At 44.6% G+C, this 16669-nt stretch overlaps 1 protein-coding gene across 1 annotated transcript in view; it reads right to left on the bottom strand.

Annotated features, from left to right (window-relative positions):
• The window catches only part of IL6R (interleukin 6 receptor), a 90149-nt gene extending 75235 nt beyond the window's left edge, over positions 1–14914 (bottom strand). Inside the window, exon 1 of the mRNA XM_085637626.1 lies at positions 14492–14914. Coding sequence (XP_085493752.1) covers positions 14492–14576 — 85 coding nt within the window. The 5' untranslated portion in view covers positions 14577–14914. The remainder of the gene's footprint in view (positions 1–14491) is intronic.
• Positions 14915–16669: the final 1755 nt, after the last annotated feature.

The following is a 16669-nucleotide window of genomic DNA, read 5'->3' as shown; positions in this document are numbered from 1 at the left end:
GAAGGTCTGGAACGTTGCCACGGTTTTTGCTCTGTCCAAACAAAAACAAGGATGATGAGTTTAAATCTGGGTTTAAAAAACTTAAATGTGGTGGAGGGGGACAGGGGTCAGGAAACTGGATCTAGTCTAGACCATATCACAACCTGGAGGGGAGCATGAGGGGGGGGGGGGGCAAACAGAGCCACATAAACAATAGAAGGACACAAAACTAACATTATTGTTCAGGGTTATCAACCCAACTCAACCCCCTCGAGTCTCTCATTCCCTCTTGGATTTAACCAACATTATTACACTAGTCTAGAGAGTGGCCTGCAGATCACAGAGTTGAGCCTTTCATTGTTCTGAGGTCCATCACGTGCATAATGTATGGCCATATTGTATGATTTGATCAATGTATCGATAGGTCGGTTCGCACAATTCCTATTCGGATTAAGTTGCAATCTGACCTGTCTCATGATTGTTAGAGAGGTAGGTCACAGAATGTGCCTCACTCCAATTGATGGCCATCAAGGGGATGGTGGCCAGCTACTGTCACAGACCACCATGTCTGCGACTGCCTTTTAATTTTAAATGCAGCCTTAAATTTCCTTAACACAAATGGTGCTGCATTTAAGGAAGAAAGATTGTTTTTTGAGAGTATATGTGAGAATTGCCAGTAGTCCAGCCACTGCTTGCATCCAACCAAACCTTTTTTTTTTTTTTTTTAACATTTACAGAGGCAACATGGTCCCAAGGAGACCCTTACATTTTGTGAACAGCTTACCACCACCTCTCGGGAATCAGTCCTTTTTCAATATTTTGCGACTGAATTTCAGTGCAAAAGGAACAAATGATGGACGGAATGCTGACAGTGGAAACATTCATCCCCAGTCACAAAGATCTGAGTTTAATCCATTGTTCATTTGCTCACCCCTCCACCTGAGTTTGGACCCATCCATATGCAAATCAGTCTTGACCCTGTTCCTCATGGGAACAGTCCAGCCTGAACTGCCAGGCCAGGTCCTACCTGGACCGGAAACAAGCATCCTGGGACCGGTTTCGGGGCATCACCTCTCATCAGCCAGGTTAGCTTGAATCCAGTGAATTTCAGTGGCAAAAGATAGATACATGTCACGTCAATTCAGTTGTTTGGAGGACGCCTACAATATGCTCCTTCCAAATACCGAATCGGTATGTGGTTGAAATCCCATTTTAGGACTCGGTAAAAGAGTATCGACCACTAAAATGGGATTAGTACATTAAAGTAAGCCTTTTTAAGGTCGCAAATTCTGAATCAGAGTGTTTGAGGACATAAAAATGCTTTGCACATCTGGCTCCTAGTCAAGTAAGACATGTGTTGTCCACTTAGGTAAGACAGTCTCACAAAGCAGCCAGATCGTTATAACAAGAATTTGCTTGGTGTTTGGTCTGGGCTCCTCGTTTTCAGAGTGTGTATCCATATAAAACTTATGTCATTTATGAATAATGGGATATACATCTTTTCTTGTATTTTTTGATGAACTCTTTGCAGAAATACTTTTTAAAAAGTCCAGCGCCCCAAGATTTTTCTTAGGAGACGGCTGCAAGTGCTGGAGTTGTTGAATACTAAGGTTGCCTAGTCTTGATCTCACCGCACGCCTCTTTCTTCCACCTCTTTGCATTTCTTTCCTCTCTATCTCATGCTTGTAAGTTCTTTTTTCATCCTTGTTTTTCCCTTTGTTGCTCTTTTCCTATATTTCTCTACCTTCACCTTTTTAACTTTTCAGCCCTTCACTCTTTTCCCAGTGACGTAACAAATCTTAAGCCCCCCTGCAAAGTACATGGAGGTGGCTCCCCTCCCCAGCCCACCACCTACCATTTTAGTGACGGGGGTCTCCTGAAGCTTATCGCCCCCCCTCCCCCGCATAACGGGGGCTGCGGGGGCTTATGTCACGTCACTGTCTTTTGCTCTGGGTTAAATCCTGAAGATGAACATTAATTACTCCTGTTCCCCAAAAACTAGTGCTGTTGCCCACCACCTGCACAAATTAAGCACTGCTATGTCAGTTATGTCATAGCCTCTTATCAGCTTTGTTAGAAGCTATGCCTGCTTATGAACTTGCTTAGATGGCAGTCATTCCTGCTGTGTCACAGCCTACTTGGGAGTCACGCCTACTGCGTTGCAGGTTTCACGAATCCGGGTGATTTCTGCTGCGTCATGGTGGGCCTGGGTGCCACAGATCTTGGCTAACTCTGGCAGTCTCTTGAAAATAGTGTGACATCCAGGTCAAACAGGAACACGTTTCTATTCACCTTGTGCTGGTGATCGAGGCTGCTATCAGGAATGTCTGCAGAAGTGGCACTGTTTTTGTTGGTCTTGCCTGAAACAACGCATGCGCAGTCGCTTGGAAGATCTTTGGTTTAAAAATAAAAACATCTAAACTCGGCTTAGAGCCCGCACATTACTTAACATTGGTTGACATCATCGTCACTCTCATTTCCTTGTTTTTCATTGGTCAGCGCATGCCAGTTTAAACTTCTTCTTCATGTGTTTGTCCCTTCGATGCAGCATAGACCAACAAGCATTTGCAATGCAATAGGTCTCGCATTAGGAAAGTTTGAGCTTTTTGTATTGTAAATTGACTAATTTTTTATTAATGTGTTGGTATTGAAAATATTGAAATTACTAGCTTTCTCATGTACAATGTCAATAGTTTTAACTGTTGCAAATGTGACACCTATAGCATTTGTAATGCAATATGTGTTGTATTTACGTGACTTAGATGTATTGATATTACAAATAACAATGGCTTTTAATTTTTGCAAATAATTAATACTTAAATAAAAGTTAATGTAAATTATAATGGCAATCGTTTAAACTTTTGTTAATCACTCTTGTGAAGATTATGTTTAGTGTATTTAATTGCGCCTAAAATCCAAGAACAGAAGTTAAATATTATCATTTATTTTGTGCCATTTGTAATAAAGCCTAAATATTGAGAGAACATATTAGAGCCAGTTGTTGTTGAATGGTTGTACAGATTGATACTGTGGTGGCGGTGAGTGATGTTGTGGTGGTGTCGAGTGATGCTGTGGCGTTAATTGATGCTGTGGTAGCGTGTAGTGGTGCCCTTGAGTGATGCTGTGGTGGTGCTAAGTGATGCTGTAGTGATGTGATAGATAGATAGATAGAGTACAATAGTCCGATAGATAGATAGATAGATAGATAGATAGATAGATAGATAGATAGATAGATAGATAGATAGATAGATAGATAGATAGATAGATAGATAGTGAGGGCGATAGATAGATAGAGTGTAATTATGTAGAATATAATTATGTGGCACTGAGTGGTTTTGTGTGGAGTGTATGATGATTTTAGTGGCGTGTAATTATGTGGCATTGAGTGTTATTTTGAGTGTATCTTGCATTGTTTGCATTGTAATTAATTGGCACTGAGTGTTATTTGGAGTGCATGTGGCATTGAGTGTAGTGTAATTATGTGGTGTGTAATTATGTGGCGCTGAGTGGTATTTGAAGTGTATGTGGCATTGAGCGCTGTGTAATTATGTGGTGTGTAACTATGTGGCACTGATTGGTTTTTGAAGTGTCTGTTGTATTGAGTGCATTGTAGTTATGTGGCATGTAATTATGTGGCTCTGAGTGGCATTCAGAGTGTATCTTGCCTTGCCTTGTATTTCTATGGTTCCTTAAACCCTTAGAGGCAATTCTTTTATTTTAACTAAAAGAATGTTAGTTAAATGGTGTTTACGGCAGGATGGTCGGTAAATGGTGGCCTCGGAGAAGCTGTGTGCTGAAAGGCAAAGAGAACACGGGCATGAAAGTGAAAGCGAGGAGGAAAATGGAATGAGTGTGGCAGGATGGTTGTTAAATGGTGGCTACGGAGGAGCTGTGTGCTGAAAGGAAAAGAGAACACGGGCATGAAAGTGAAAGCGAGGATGAAAATGGAATGAGTGTGGCAGGATGGTCGTTAAATGGTGGCTACGGAGAAGCTGTGTGCTGAAAGGCAAAGAGAACACGGGCATGAAAGTGAAAGCGAGGATGAAAATGGAATGAGTGTGGCAGGATGGTCGTTAAATGGTGGCTACGGAGAAGCTGTGTGCTGAAAGGCAAAGAGAACACGGGCATGAAAGTGAAAGCGAGGATGAAAATGGAATGAGTGTGGCAGGATGTTAGTTAAATGGTGGTTACGGGGAAGCGGAGTGCTGAACGGCAAAGAGAACACGGGCCAAAGCTGGAAGAAAACACGAGATGCGAGAGGCATGTGTGTGTGGCAAACACTGGTGGGGCTCAGAGCATTCTGTTGCTGCCTTGATGCCTGTGTGTGTGAGCAGTGGGGCTGTGTGTGTGAAGTGCCTAAAGTTGCAAGAAAACATATGGTTATTTAAATCCTTAGACGCAGAATTAATGGAGCTAATGTTATCGACCTTAGAAGGATGAAAAGGGAATGAGCGCGGTATATGTTAACTTTGTATGCGCAGAAAGCGTGCAGGGCAAACTTATTATTTTGGTTGTTTGAGACTCAGATCTGGGCAAAGCTGCAAGAAAACACGGAGGGGGGAGGGCGGGGGAGAGACAGGTGAGAGGCATGTGTGTGTGGCAAACACTGGTGGGGCTCAGAGCGTTCTGTTGCTGCCTTGCCTTGTATTTCTATGGTTCCTTAAACCCTTAGAGGCAATTCTTTTATTTTAACTAAAAGGATGGTAGTTAAATGGTGTTTACGGCAGGATGGTCGTTAAATGGTGGCTACGGAGAAGCTGTGTGCTGAAAGGCAAAGAGAACACGGGCATGAAAGTGAAAGCGAGGATGAAAATGGAATGAGTGTGGCAGGATGGTCGTTAAATGGTGGCTAGGGGAAGCTGTGTGCTGAAAGGCAAAGAGAACACGGGCATGAAAGTGAAAGCGAGGATGAAAATGGAATGAGTGTGGCAGGATGTTAGTTAAAGGGTGGTTACGGGGAAGCTGAGTGCTGAAAGGCAAAGAGAACACGGGCCAAAGCTGGAAGAAAACACGAGATGCGAGAGGCATGTGTGTGTGGCAAACACTGGTGGGGCTCAGAGCATTCTGTTGCTGCCTTGATGCCTGTGTGTGTGAGCAGTGGGGCTGTGTGTGTGAAGTGCCTAAAGTTGCAAGAAAACATATGGTTATTTAAATCCTTAGACGCAGAATTAATGGAGCTAATGTTATCGACCTTAGAAGGATGAAAAGGGAATGAGCGCGGCATATGTTAACTTTGTAAGCGCAGAAAGCGTGCAGGGCAAACTTATTATTTTGGTTGTTTGAGACTCCGATCTGGGCAAAGCTGCAAGAAAACACGGAGGGGGGAGAGCGGGCTGTGTGCTGAAAAGCAAAGAGAACACAGGCATGAAAGTGAAATCGATGGATGGCAATGCATGCGTGAGACTAGCCCTGTGGTGGGGGAGGGACAGTTGTGAGAGGCGCCATGAGGAAACAATCTCTCGGCATGCTGTGGCAGGGGCGGGGAGCGCATTCCAGGCTGGGGAGCGGACCCTTTGAAGAATGATGTCGAGGATGTGGCTACACGTGCACGCGCCAGTGGGCTGAAGCGCTTCCCCAAACGGATTGCATGGCGGCACGATGCACGTGATTGTGCGCGTGCTCGCCATGCAATCCACTTTTGGGAGCACTTTGAAATGTCCCTCTTACTAGAGTCTCGCATAGCGATTGCGTAAACGCAATATCTAGGCGAGACCTAAAAACTGATGAGTTGCTTTATTAGTGTCCTTCCACTGCTCAGATTCAGGGATTTTGTTTTTCTTCCCTCCCGCCCCATTGCTTGTTTTCTAATGTAGGAAACCTGACTAATGCCCTCTAGCAACCTCATAAGTTGTATTGCCTTAGAAATATCACTCATTTTCACCACAGATAATTCCACGCTGTCAATACTGGACTATGAGCTGAGTGCTGTGCAATGCCATAATTCACTATATTAAATACTCGTGGGTTGTGGACCATGTAAGACAAAAGTGATCTGAATCTTGGATTTTTCCAGCTATGTCGCAAGAATGTCCTTTTTGGTTCACCTGCCCGTTAGGTTTGTCAACTCTTTGCTTTTCTAAGGGTTTTGTGTAGTAGATAGGCCTTGTGTACTATTGATGTGGCACCGAGCGTCCTGTAAAGACAACAAGTATTGGCAAAGCCAAAAGATCTCGCCTATGCAAGCTCTATTGGCTTTGTCAATGTTTTTAGCCATGTTACACAACAGTGTAGCTTATGTGGTACGTGGACAGTAGTAAAAAGAATAAAAGCACTACAACTTGGTCAATGCTGTCTGGGTCGTATCACTTTCTTTCTGTATTTGCACCCTTGTTGCACAGCGTCCACGCTGCTGTGCAACATGGCTAGAAACACTGATAAAGCCAAAAAAAGCGGTCGCCAGTCAGTCAAATAACTTTATTTGGTTCAATCGGACCCTAAAAGTTTGACAAACATGCATAGAATAGATAAATTTTCATAGGAAGACTATACAATGATTAGACTTAAAAGACAAAAATATAAATTCGAAATTTAAAAAAAATCTTTTAAAACAATGTGTACTTTGCCTAGCTTATGAACATGGCCACCTCCAAGCCACCAGTCCCCCCAGCTCAAACTCTGGATTGCTAATTTTTTATACATCCTATCATTTTCCAACACATCAATATAAAGTGAGTTAAAATATATAAAATCCCTTAAAAAACTCCGTCTCGTTCTTACAATTCATAATGGTTCCTAATTAAAAAAAAAATTCTAATGTAGTTGAATACAGCAGGACAGATAGCAGCAGTAGATAACAATCGTAGGTGATTAACTGTCGCATGTTTGAGAACTATTTCGCTTTCTCAATGTTTTTTTGTGGTGTGACGGGAAGAGCAAACAACACAGATTGGGGTGGGAACAGGCAAGTAACACGGTAGGCTGCCGCAGCGTTAATAAAACAAAATAATAAAGTTAGAGAAAAGTAGCATGACGCGGTCAGCCTGGCTGCATCATAGGGCTTTTTTTTCTTTTAACTTTACAATTTTTTTTTTAGCACTGCAACACCTTGCCACGTTGTTGATTGCACCCTCTAACCCCACCACAAAAAAGCATTGACAAATCCAAATAGCTCTTCCATATGAAAGCGCTATTTGGCTATATCAAAGTTTTTTTTATTCTTGTTGCACATCAGCACAGCCATTGTGCAAGTTAGCTGAAAATAATGAAAAAATAAAAGATTTATGACAAAGCCAGCGTTGACCGAGTCATAGTGCTTTAATTTTCTTTATTTCCAGCCATGTTGCACAGCTGTGCTGCTGTGCAACATGGCTGAAAAACCAGTGATAACACAAAGCCAATAGAGCTCGAAGGGCCAGACCTATTGGCTATGTCAATGCTTGTTTTAGGAATTCATGCTTGCTATCTCATCGCCTGCATGAATGTTTGATGCATGTGTCGCTATATAAATACAAACCTTTTTTCCCTCTTCTATCCCTCCGCTGTACTTCTCAATCCAAATAACTGATTAACATGTCCAACACTCAAATTAATTTCATATTTCACTATACTAACTCAACACTAATCCTTTGTGGGTTCCGGAGTAGCGTGCTACTCGCCGAAAAAGCGCTTCGACGCTTCGTCACGGGTGGTAAGCGCTATATAAATGCAATTACAATACAATACAATTACAATACAAAAAGTGAGGAAGGGTGAAATGTTGCGGCGGTCCCAAGGCCAGAACTAGGCGCCCAACACAGTCCGCAGCATCCTAAACTCTCACCAGTGCCTACATTTGGCATAGAGCGCTATAAAAGCAAAGCATTGCTTATTCAACTACATTATTTGTTTCCGGACCAGACATGTTAGAGCGTACATCTTATTGTAGGACCCATCTCGAACTTGTGGCGAGAGAGGACCTCATACGTAATAATCGCAGTACTAGCCAGAACTTTTTTTATACATATTTATTTTACATCTATTAATTTAAATATATTAAGCAGTAGTTTGCCTAGAATGACACAGGGGCATGTTATCAAGAAACAGCGTTAAAATTATCGCCGCTTTAGCGGCAGAAAACTGCCGCTAAAGCGGCGATAATGGGCTTGATAATATGCCCTGGAGAATTGCCATAGAAGCCCATGTTCTGGTGTCAACATGGGCTTCTATTGGAATTCTCTGCGGCATATTATCAAGCCCATTATTGCCACTTTAGCGTCAGTTTTCTGCTGCTAAAGCGGCGATAATTTTAACGCCGTGCTTGATAATATGCCCCACAGTTTATGTCAAGCGCTGATACCAGGATCACTTATTCAGATTCAAAGTTCAGCTGCTTAAACACCAGACACCGCATCTTTCGTCATGATCTGCGCTATTGCAAGGTTCATCCTACACAGCACGGGGGAAATGCATGTCAACATTATAGCAGAATGTCATGTGCAATATACATTGAGAACCTCCGATGAGCATATGAGGTAAAGTGTCTACATGACATTTGCAGATGGGTGGGTTTCCTAAATGCAGGCTGGGTAAGGATGAGAAAGGGGCGGTACCAGCACCAGCAGCGCCGCCAGGGCGAGATTCCCCCACCCTGCCTGAGCAGGTCTCTAAACCCTGACGGTGACTTCTGTAAAGGTTATCAGTGACATCTGTCATCGCTATAGGGGGCTTCCTCAATCGCTATCAGCGGCATCTGTATACTAATCATTATTAATGGCATCTCAAGTGTCTATCAATTATATCTCCAACTTCTATCAGTGACATCTCTAACCACTATTGTGACATCCCTAACCCAATTGTGTAACAAAACTTGAGCGGCCGTCCCTGCAAAGTACATAGAGGCCCCCCCACGCTCCGGACCCAGTTAGGAGCCCTCAGGTTAGGCGCCCGCCGCCCAGCGGTGGCTGCTCTGCTAAGGCAGAGATGTGTCATACCACTGCTTTGAAACAATGAAAGAAAGGAAACATGAAATAATAATAACTGGAGGTTATGCAGGTTTGTGGGCGGGGTGAGGCTGCTCCAATGAGAGAGGAGCATGGGGGAAGAGTGGGTTGCCCACTCCAAGTGCGCATGAATGTTCTTCACACAGGCTGCAATGCAGTCTGCGTGGAGAACATGCCCAGGTTCCCATTCCCTAGCCGAACGGCGGCACTCAGACCAATCACAATGCTGCATTGCAGCGTTGTGATTGGCTCAGGGGAGCCTGGGTGCTTACCAAACACAACTCTGTATTGCAGCGTTGTGATTGGCTCAGGGAAGCCTGGATGCTTCCTGTTCCTGCCCCAGCAGGGGAGAGACGGAGCATCAGGTGTTTTTTATTATTTTTAAACACCCTTACTCCCACCCCCGCCACTTCCAGCGCCCATGCACAGTGCCGGAGGGGGCCCTCTGGAGCTCGTGCCCCCCGCACCACAGGGGCTGAAGGATCTATTGGCCAATTCTCTAACCACTATGTGACATCTCTAAATATTATCAGTAACTTCTCTAGCACTGTCAGTGACTTCTTTACTACTATCAGTGGCATCTCTACCCACAATCAGTTAAATCTTTCACCTCAATCAGTCACATATCTAACTTCTAATCAGTGAAATCTCTAACCTCTATCAGTGATATTTCTATCTACTATCAGTGACATCTCTAACCACTAACAGTGACATCTCTAACCATTATCAGTGACATCTCTAACACCTATCAGTGACATCTCTATCCACTATTGCAACATCTCTAACCTCTATCAGTGACATTTCTAACCACTATTGTGACATCTTTAACCACTACTATAACATCTCTAACCACTATCAGTGACATCTCGAACCTCTATCAGTGACATCTCTAACCATTATTGTGACATCTCTAACCATTATCAGTGACATCTCTAACCATTATCAGTGACATCGCTAACCTCTATCAGTGACATCTCTAACCTCTATCAGTGACATCTCTAACCATTACTGTGACATCTCTAACCACTATTGTGAAATCTCTAACCACTACTGTAACATCTTTAATCAATATCAGTGACATCTCTACCCTCTATCAGTGACAACTCTAACCACTATTGTGACATCTCTAACCATTATCAGTGACATCTCTAACCATTATCAGTGACATCTCTAACCTCTATCAGTGACATCTCTAACCTCTATCAGTGACATCTCTAACCATTATCAATGACATCATTAACCATTATCAGTGACATCTCTAATCTCTATCAGTGACATCTCTAACCACTACTGTAACATCTCTAACCATTATCAATGACATCTCTAACCACTATTGTGAAATCTCTAACCACTATTGTGAAATCTCTAACCACTATCAGTGACATCTCTATTCTCTATCAGTGACATCTCTAACCACTACTGTAACATCTTTAACCACTATCAGTGACATCTCTAACCATTATCAGTGACATCTCTAACCATTATCAGTGACATCTCTAATCTCTATCAGTGACATCTCTAACCATTATCAATGACATCTTTAACCATTATCAGTGACATCTCTAATCTCTATCAGTGACATCTCTAACCATTACTGTGACATCTCTAACCATTATCAATGACATCGCTAACCACTATTGTGACATCTCTAACCATTATCAGTGACATCTCTAACCATTATCAGTGACATCTCTAACCGCTATCAGTGACATCTCTTCCCACTGTCAGTGACATCTCTATGCTCTCTCAGTGACATCCCAAACCACTATCAATGACATCTCTATTACTATCAGTGTCATCTCTAACCTCTATCAGTCATCTCTAAGCACTCTTGTAACATTTCTAACCACTATCAGTGACATCTCTACCCTCTATTGTGACATCTCTAACTGCTATCAGTGACATCTCTACCCTCTATTGTGACATCTCTAACCACTATCAGTGACATCTCTACCCTCTTTTCTGACATCTCTTCCCACTATTAGTGACATCTCTATGCTCTTTTTTTTATCGTGCCCGAGCCGACTTCTTATCCCAATCCATCCCTGCAGCCCAGTCCCAACGCAGGCGCACACTTGCACCATAGTACAAGGGTGTCTGTTTGCAGGGAAACATTGTTTATGTGCAGGAAGGTCCCCCTTCCTGCACATTAACAATCTTTAAATGCAGTTTCATAACTTCTATGTGTGCTGCTTGAAGTTGCATACTTTTTTTTAATGATTTTGTGCAGGAAGGGGGACCTTACTGTACATAACCATTCATTGGCCTTTTGCTGTTTTTATGTGTGCTGCACCACGCAGCACACATGAAAACAGCAAAAACGAGGAGAAATGAAACATTTCTCCTCGTTGCGCCAGGGTAAGACCAGGTTTTCCCTGGTCTTAATTCTGGCACTGCCTCCTATTTACGCCACCCTTGTAAATAGGAGGGAGCGTCAGAATCAATGGGGGTTGCGGTGGAACGCCCATAGCAACACCCAGTGCCCTCCCCTTTCATGCTAAGCATAGCGTGCAAGGGGGCCTTCTTTACAAGGCAGTGTTAAGCCACATTAAGTGACTTAACGCTGCCTTGTAAATAAGGCAATGCCCCTACCGCCACCAGAACGTCACTAAAAGTGAAGTTGTGGTGGCGATAGGGGCTTGTACATAACCCAAAGGTTTCTCCCTCCACAGGTCTGTGAGTGAGGCTGGCTGCAGGCACCTCCCGTCGTCTGTGGCAGCACAGAGCTGGCCAAGGGGTAATGAGGCTGCCCGCGGCGGCCACCTTAGTGCCACATGAAGGCACATAACCAACTGGTCTAGTGTTTGGACCCTCTTGGGGTCCGGCGCATCCTGCTTCATTTCCGGCGAGCCAGTGGGTGGGGAACCAGGTATATCTACCTCCCCCGCCCACCTGGCGATCCTTTTGCGCCGAGCCTCCACGCCGTCTCCCTCCCTACCGCTTACCCAGCCTGTCGGCTGGAACGGTGGCTAGGGTAGGAAGCCTGTTAACTTGTTATTTTGTGTTGCAGGCGGAGTTACAAGGCGATCCAAAGGCTGAATGGTACATAGGGGTACCCTCTACAGGAGCACAACAAGGGTGCAAATACCAAACAACCCCAGGAAGTCCTTACGGCAGGACCCTGGAGGTACAACGGCGTCCAGTTAGTCCTTTGGTCAGTTGTAAACCTGAGCAAACAGGGGCTTGCCTGGATACGCTCCGCCCCCTCAAGAGGCGTGAGTAAATGAGTGGACTGGTGGTCCTCTGTAAGAGGTAATACCCCCAAATGGTGAGTACCGATTGGTTAGGGCCACGGAGCAATTTGGCTCTTCAGATAGGGCAGCTTAGGGGGTGTCACTGCTGCCTGCCCTTGGATCGCCCCTAAGTTGACCCACCATGTTGGCATATTTCTTATGCAAATAAACCTGTAGCAATGTTTTCTCCAACAAGCAATGTGTCTTGTCTGTTCTTGATTATGAGATTGTTCTGATGGCGGGTGGTGTGTGTCGCCGATATTGGCATTAAGAGTCAGGGAGAGGGCAGAAGCGAAGGGAAACAGAAGAGAGAAGGCGCCACAAAGCACTTCAAAAGAGAACGTGTCATGCTTGTTGGTGATCGGGAAAGTCCACACGGAGGTGGTGACGGTGCCGCGAGGCGGAGAGGGCGGGGCTGGGCGGTGCGTTTGCTTACAGTTACTTATTCTGCTCAGATGTTATCCGAATGAGAGTGAAAGGATTCAAGTAAGGGAATGGGCGCTCGACAAATCCTTACACTCCGAGCAGAAAGTAGGAAGACATAAGAGTCGCTCAGATTGATAGCTCAGTGGGTGATGTGTCTGCTGCAGCAGACAGTAAGAAGGAAAGGCTAAACCGCGCTCAGGTAGCTCAGTAGTTGATTTGACTGAGAATTAGAATGTAGGAAGAAGGGAAGGCAAAACACTAAACTCCCTTCGCTGGCTGCATAGGTTCAGATATGACTGGGCAACCCGTAGGTCACAAGTTCAATCATGCGTCGGCGCACGAAGACTTCCCACCTTCCAAGTTCGATAACATGAGAAAGATAATGACGCAAAACGTGTTCCAGTTTTAAAATACGTCTTATTGGGTTTATATCACAAACTGTAAAGACTATTGCGATAATGAACCCACGACATGATACCTTAGGCGCTCGAATACAATGTAAATGCTCATCAAATGTTATTATTATACGATTGTCATCTTTATTGAATGTTTTGTCATCAGGGCCAAGGCCTGGGAAGAACTCTAGAGACCACGGGGAGGGCCCGGGGGCAGGAGGGGAGGATGTGGAAAGAGAGAACACAAGATAGTGCTCCGAGGCCCCTCGAAGCAGTGCTAGAAAGTTAGAGACGCTACATAACACAACACAATACAACCCAGACTTGGAGCTAGCCAACCACAACCATATATTAGAACCATAAGTACAACTCCACACCTTACTAAAAACACCTCAATCAACCCCAAACCTATCAGAAATCAATAACATAATTCGAACTGCAACCCAAACGTAAGAATAACCACAGTGTCCAACTACTACCCATAAAAAATAATCACCACAGTCATGAACCCTAAGCTGAACTATAGCATCTCTCAACCATATGGTAAATCTAACAATAAGTCTTAAATTTAACAAGACCCAATAACCAAGTACCTTAAGCCCAGGTTGAACCATAAAATAACAGACCGAAAGTTATAGCCTCAAACCTCCCAATAACTATTAGCATAACCCCAAACTTATCAATAAGCCAATAACACAACTAAAAACCTTACAAGAACCACATAATCCAAACTCGGCTCTATTTAAAATCTACAATTTAACCTAAATAGTAACAGAAGCCCATAACATAACCCAGTTATAATCCTAACCCCAACAATAATTTAACCACAGACATAACCACAGACATGGCCACAAACCTAACAATAACCCTATAACACTACCACACACCTAACATTAACCTTATAAGATAACCACAAACTTTACAATCACTAACTATAAAGTTCAAACCCAACCATAAACCCTAGTCTAACAGCAGCCACGGTTCTAAACCCCAAACTTAACCATAACACTACCCAACCCTGGTGGCAAACCAATCCATAATCCGTCCGTTTAACCCAACCTAATAACACAATGTTTTATCATTAATCCTAAACATAAAATAACAGAACATGACAATGAACTCAAACGTATCTATAGCCATCAGCCTAACCCCAAGTTCTATCACTCACCACAAGCATAACCTCAGACATAACCATACCACGACTCAAACCATAATGGCAAACCTATCCTATTAATACAAACCTACCTAACAGCCCAATGTCTTAACTCCAAACCTAACCATAAACCAACATTGCTCCAACAATGAACACACCCAAACAACGTCCATCCTAGCCCCAAAACCTAACAATAAGTACAATCACAGCACCAGCAATAACCATAACATGACCCCCCTCGGCAAGGACATATCTGGAGGTATAACACAACTCAACAGCTCCTCGCCATGGACTCCAAACCTAACCATAAAATAGAAGTCGACCAAAAACCGAACGCTAACAATGACCACACACCTACCCATAAGTGAAGAGTAAAGCAAAGCGTACCTGGCTTGGGGCACAGCCCCTCCTGCAGCCCACTGGACGTCGCCAGCAGGGACGGGACGAAGAGGCACGTCAGCACAGCCCACATGCTTCTCAGAGCCCACCTCGGGCTCCACCATAATCTGCGGCTGACACCCCAGAATAAAGGAAAAGACGCCACCCCGCGGCCAGTCGAGGAGGGCACCCTGCCGAGAGGGGGCCGGGGTTATCACGGAGCCTGGAGAAGCCTCTGGCAGGTGTCTGCGAGATGCTCAGCTCTGCCGGGTGAGTATGACTGAGGGCACACCCGCGCGCTCCCCTCCGCGGCTCGGAGTACGCACTCTCTCTCTCTCTCTCGCTGCCCGGCGTGGGCACTCTCTCCCACCGCTGCCCGGCGCGAGCACTTCCCTCTCGCGATTGAGTAACTCCGTTCACAGGAAAACATATGAGGAACACGGCCGGCTGCAGTGGGCCCGGGAGAGGCGCTTGTGCAATGCCGGGGTGCTGGAGGGAGGGGAAAGGGCGGCAAAAACACACATCCACTTGTCAGAGTCGTGAGGGGTTCCTTATGAGGACACAGCTGACGGGTCCACCAGCGCTCAGGGTTTTCAGTGGGATGAAAAAAGTGTTTGGGGGTGGAGAGGAGGTTATAAAAGGGGCGTGCTCCCTGTAATTAAAAACCTGGCTTAAACACTTAAACTACATTTTTGTGATTTCTATGGTGTACAACCCGATCAGTATTTTTATTTCTATTTGAGCTTTCTGTTACTGTATCCATATATTTATATGCTACAAGGGGAAAAATGCAGAAACACAACATCCTGGAAATAGAGGACACTCTTAGAGAATGCAAGATAAGTAAAATAGGGGAAACCCAAACAAGAACTCAATTGCAGTGGTGGCTCTTCTGGTATGGCGGAGGAGCGTTGCCCCACCCTGTCAGCCTATAAACTTGAAAAATAAAGCGATTGTAAAATGGGTTTATTATTGTTTTATTTTTCAGGTTCTGAGGGCTGGGCGAGTCTTGGGGGCAGGGCCATCGCAAGGGCAGTGACGACAGGGAGTGGTTGCACTGTGATCAGTGTGCATGTCGGTTTGGTCGGCTGTCTCAGGTCGGCCAAACCTACATGCGCACTGATCTCTCTTCAACCCAGGTACTTTGCTAGGTTGGAGACAGCAAAGTACAGGCTCACAGTATCTCTGGGAGCATAAATTCACGGCACTCAGTCCAATCCTGATGCAGCTTTCAAACATAAAAGCAGCATCAGGATTGGCCGCAGGGGAGTCTGGCAGCCTGCCCTGCAGCGAGGACACGAAAAAGAAGAGAGGCGGGTAGCACGCGGAAGGGAAGTTCTTTTTCCCTATTTAAAAAAAATGTTTTCTTGTTGTCTGTTTCCCCTTCCCCCACCTCCCCGTCATCCCGCCACCCCCGCAGTTCCGCCACCCCCTGCGCCACTCCGCCTGCATACCAGCCTCTACTACTAAATTATTGACTGAATTATCTTAACGCTTTTTACATTCGTTGTTTATAAATAGATCAGTGTTTTTGCAAGTAGAGTTATGGACATGAATATAGGGCCTGAGAGGGACCCCTTTCAATGTCTGTTTTTAATTACTACCAGGTCTGAGACACGGAGGAACCCGGCCCACTTAAATTCCCGACTAAGCCGACCTTTCCCACCATGTCACGGGCATCCCTTTTCGCCATTCGAGGAGGGAGAGACTGAATGGTCCTGGATGTGAGCCCAGTGAAATCAATAGAGTTGAAATCTTATTTTTGATGTTATCATTTTTTCAGGGCCGGTGACCCCACTAACTCTACCAGAGGCATTTTACTTGTTTGGTGAGTAAAGAGGAGTGCAGGGACAGTCAAACGCCTGCTGAGGATGAGTAGAGAGATATGCACTGGTTACAAATCACCCCACCTGCAACAAATGTGTGAGTGGAAGACAGATGAACAGTAATGTGTACCTATGCTTGTTTAAATCTGTCTATTTTTTCGTGGTCTTACAAAGCGCCAACTTTACTGATATACGGGTTTCAGAGCACCATACAGCAGAAAGGTATTAGAGCATTATGTAGAGAGTTAACCCTGCATTGACTAGTAGCATAAAAGAACAGATTGTTTGCAGTACTCCGAACTTGGATCACAATACACTGTATACTATAAATAGGTAATGAGAGAAATATACTTAAGTAGCA

Source organism: Triturus cristatus, chromosome 12 (genome assembly GCF_964204655.1).
Source record: "Triturus cristatus chromosome 12, aTriCri1.1, whole genome shotgun sequence".
Classification (NCBI taxonomy): Eukaryota; Metazoa; Chordata; class Amphibia; order Caudata; family Salamandridae; genus Triturus; species Triturus cristatus.
Note: the sequence above shows the minus strand (reverse complement) of the source record. Positions and strands in the feature narration are given on the sequence as shown.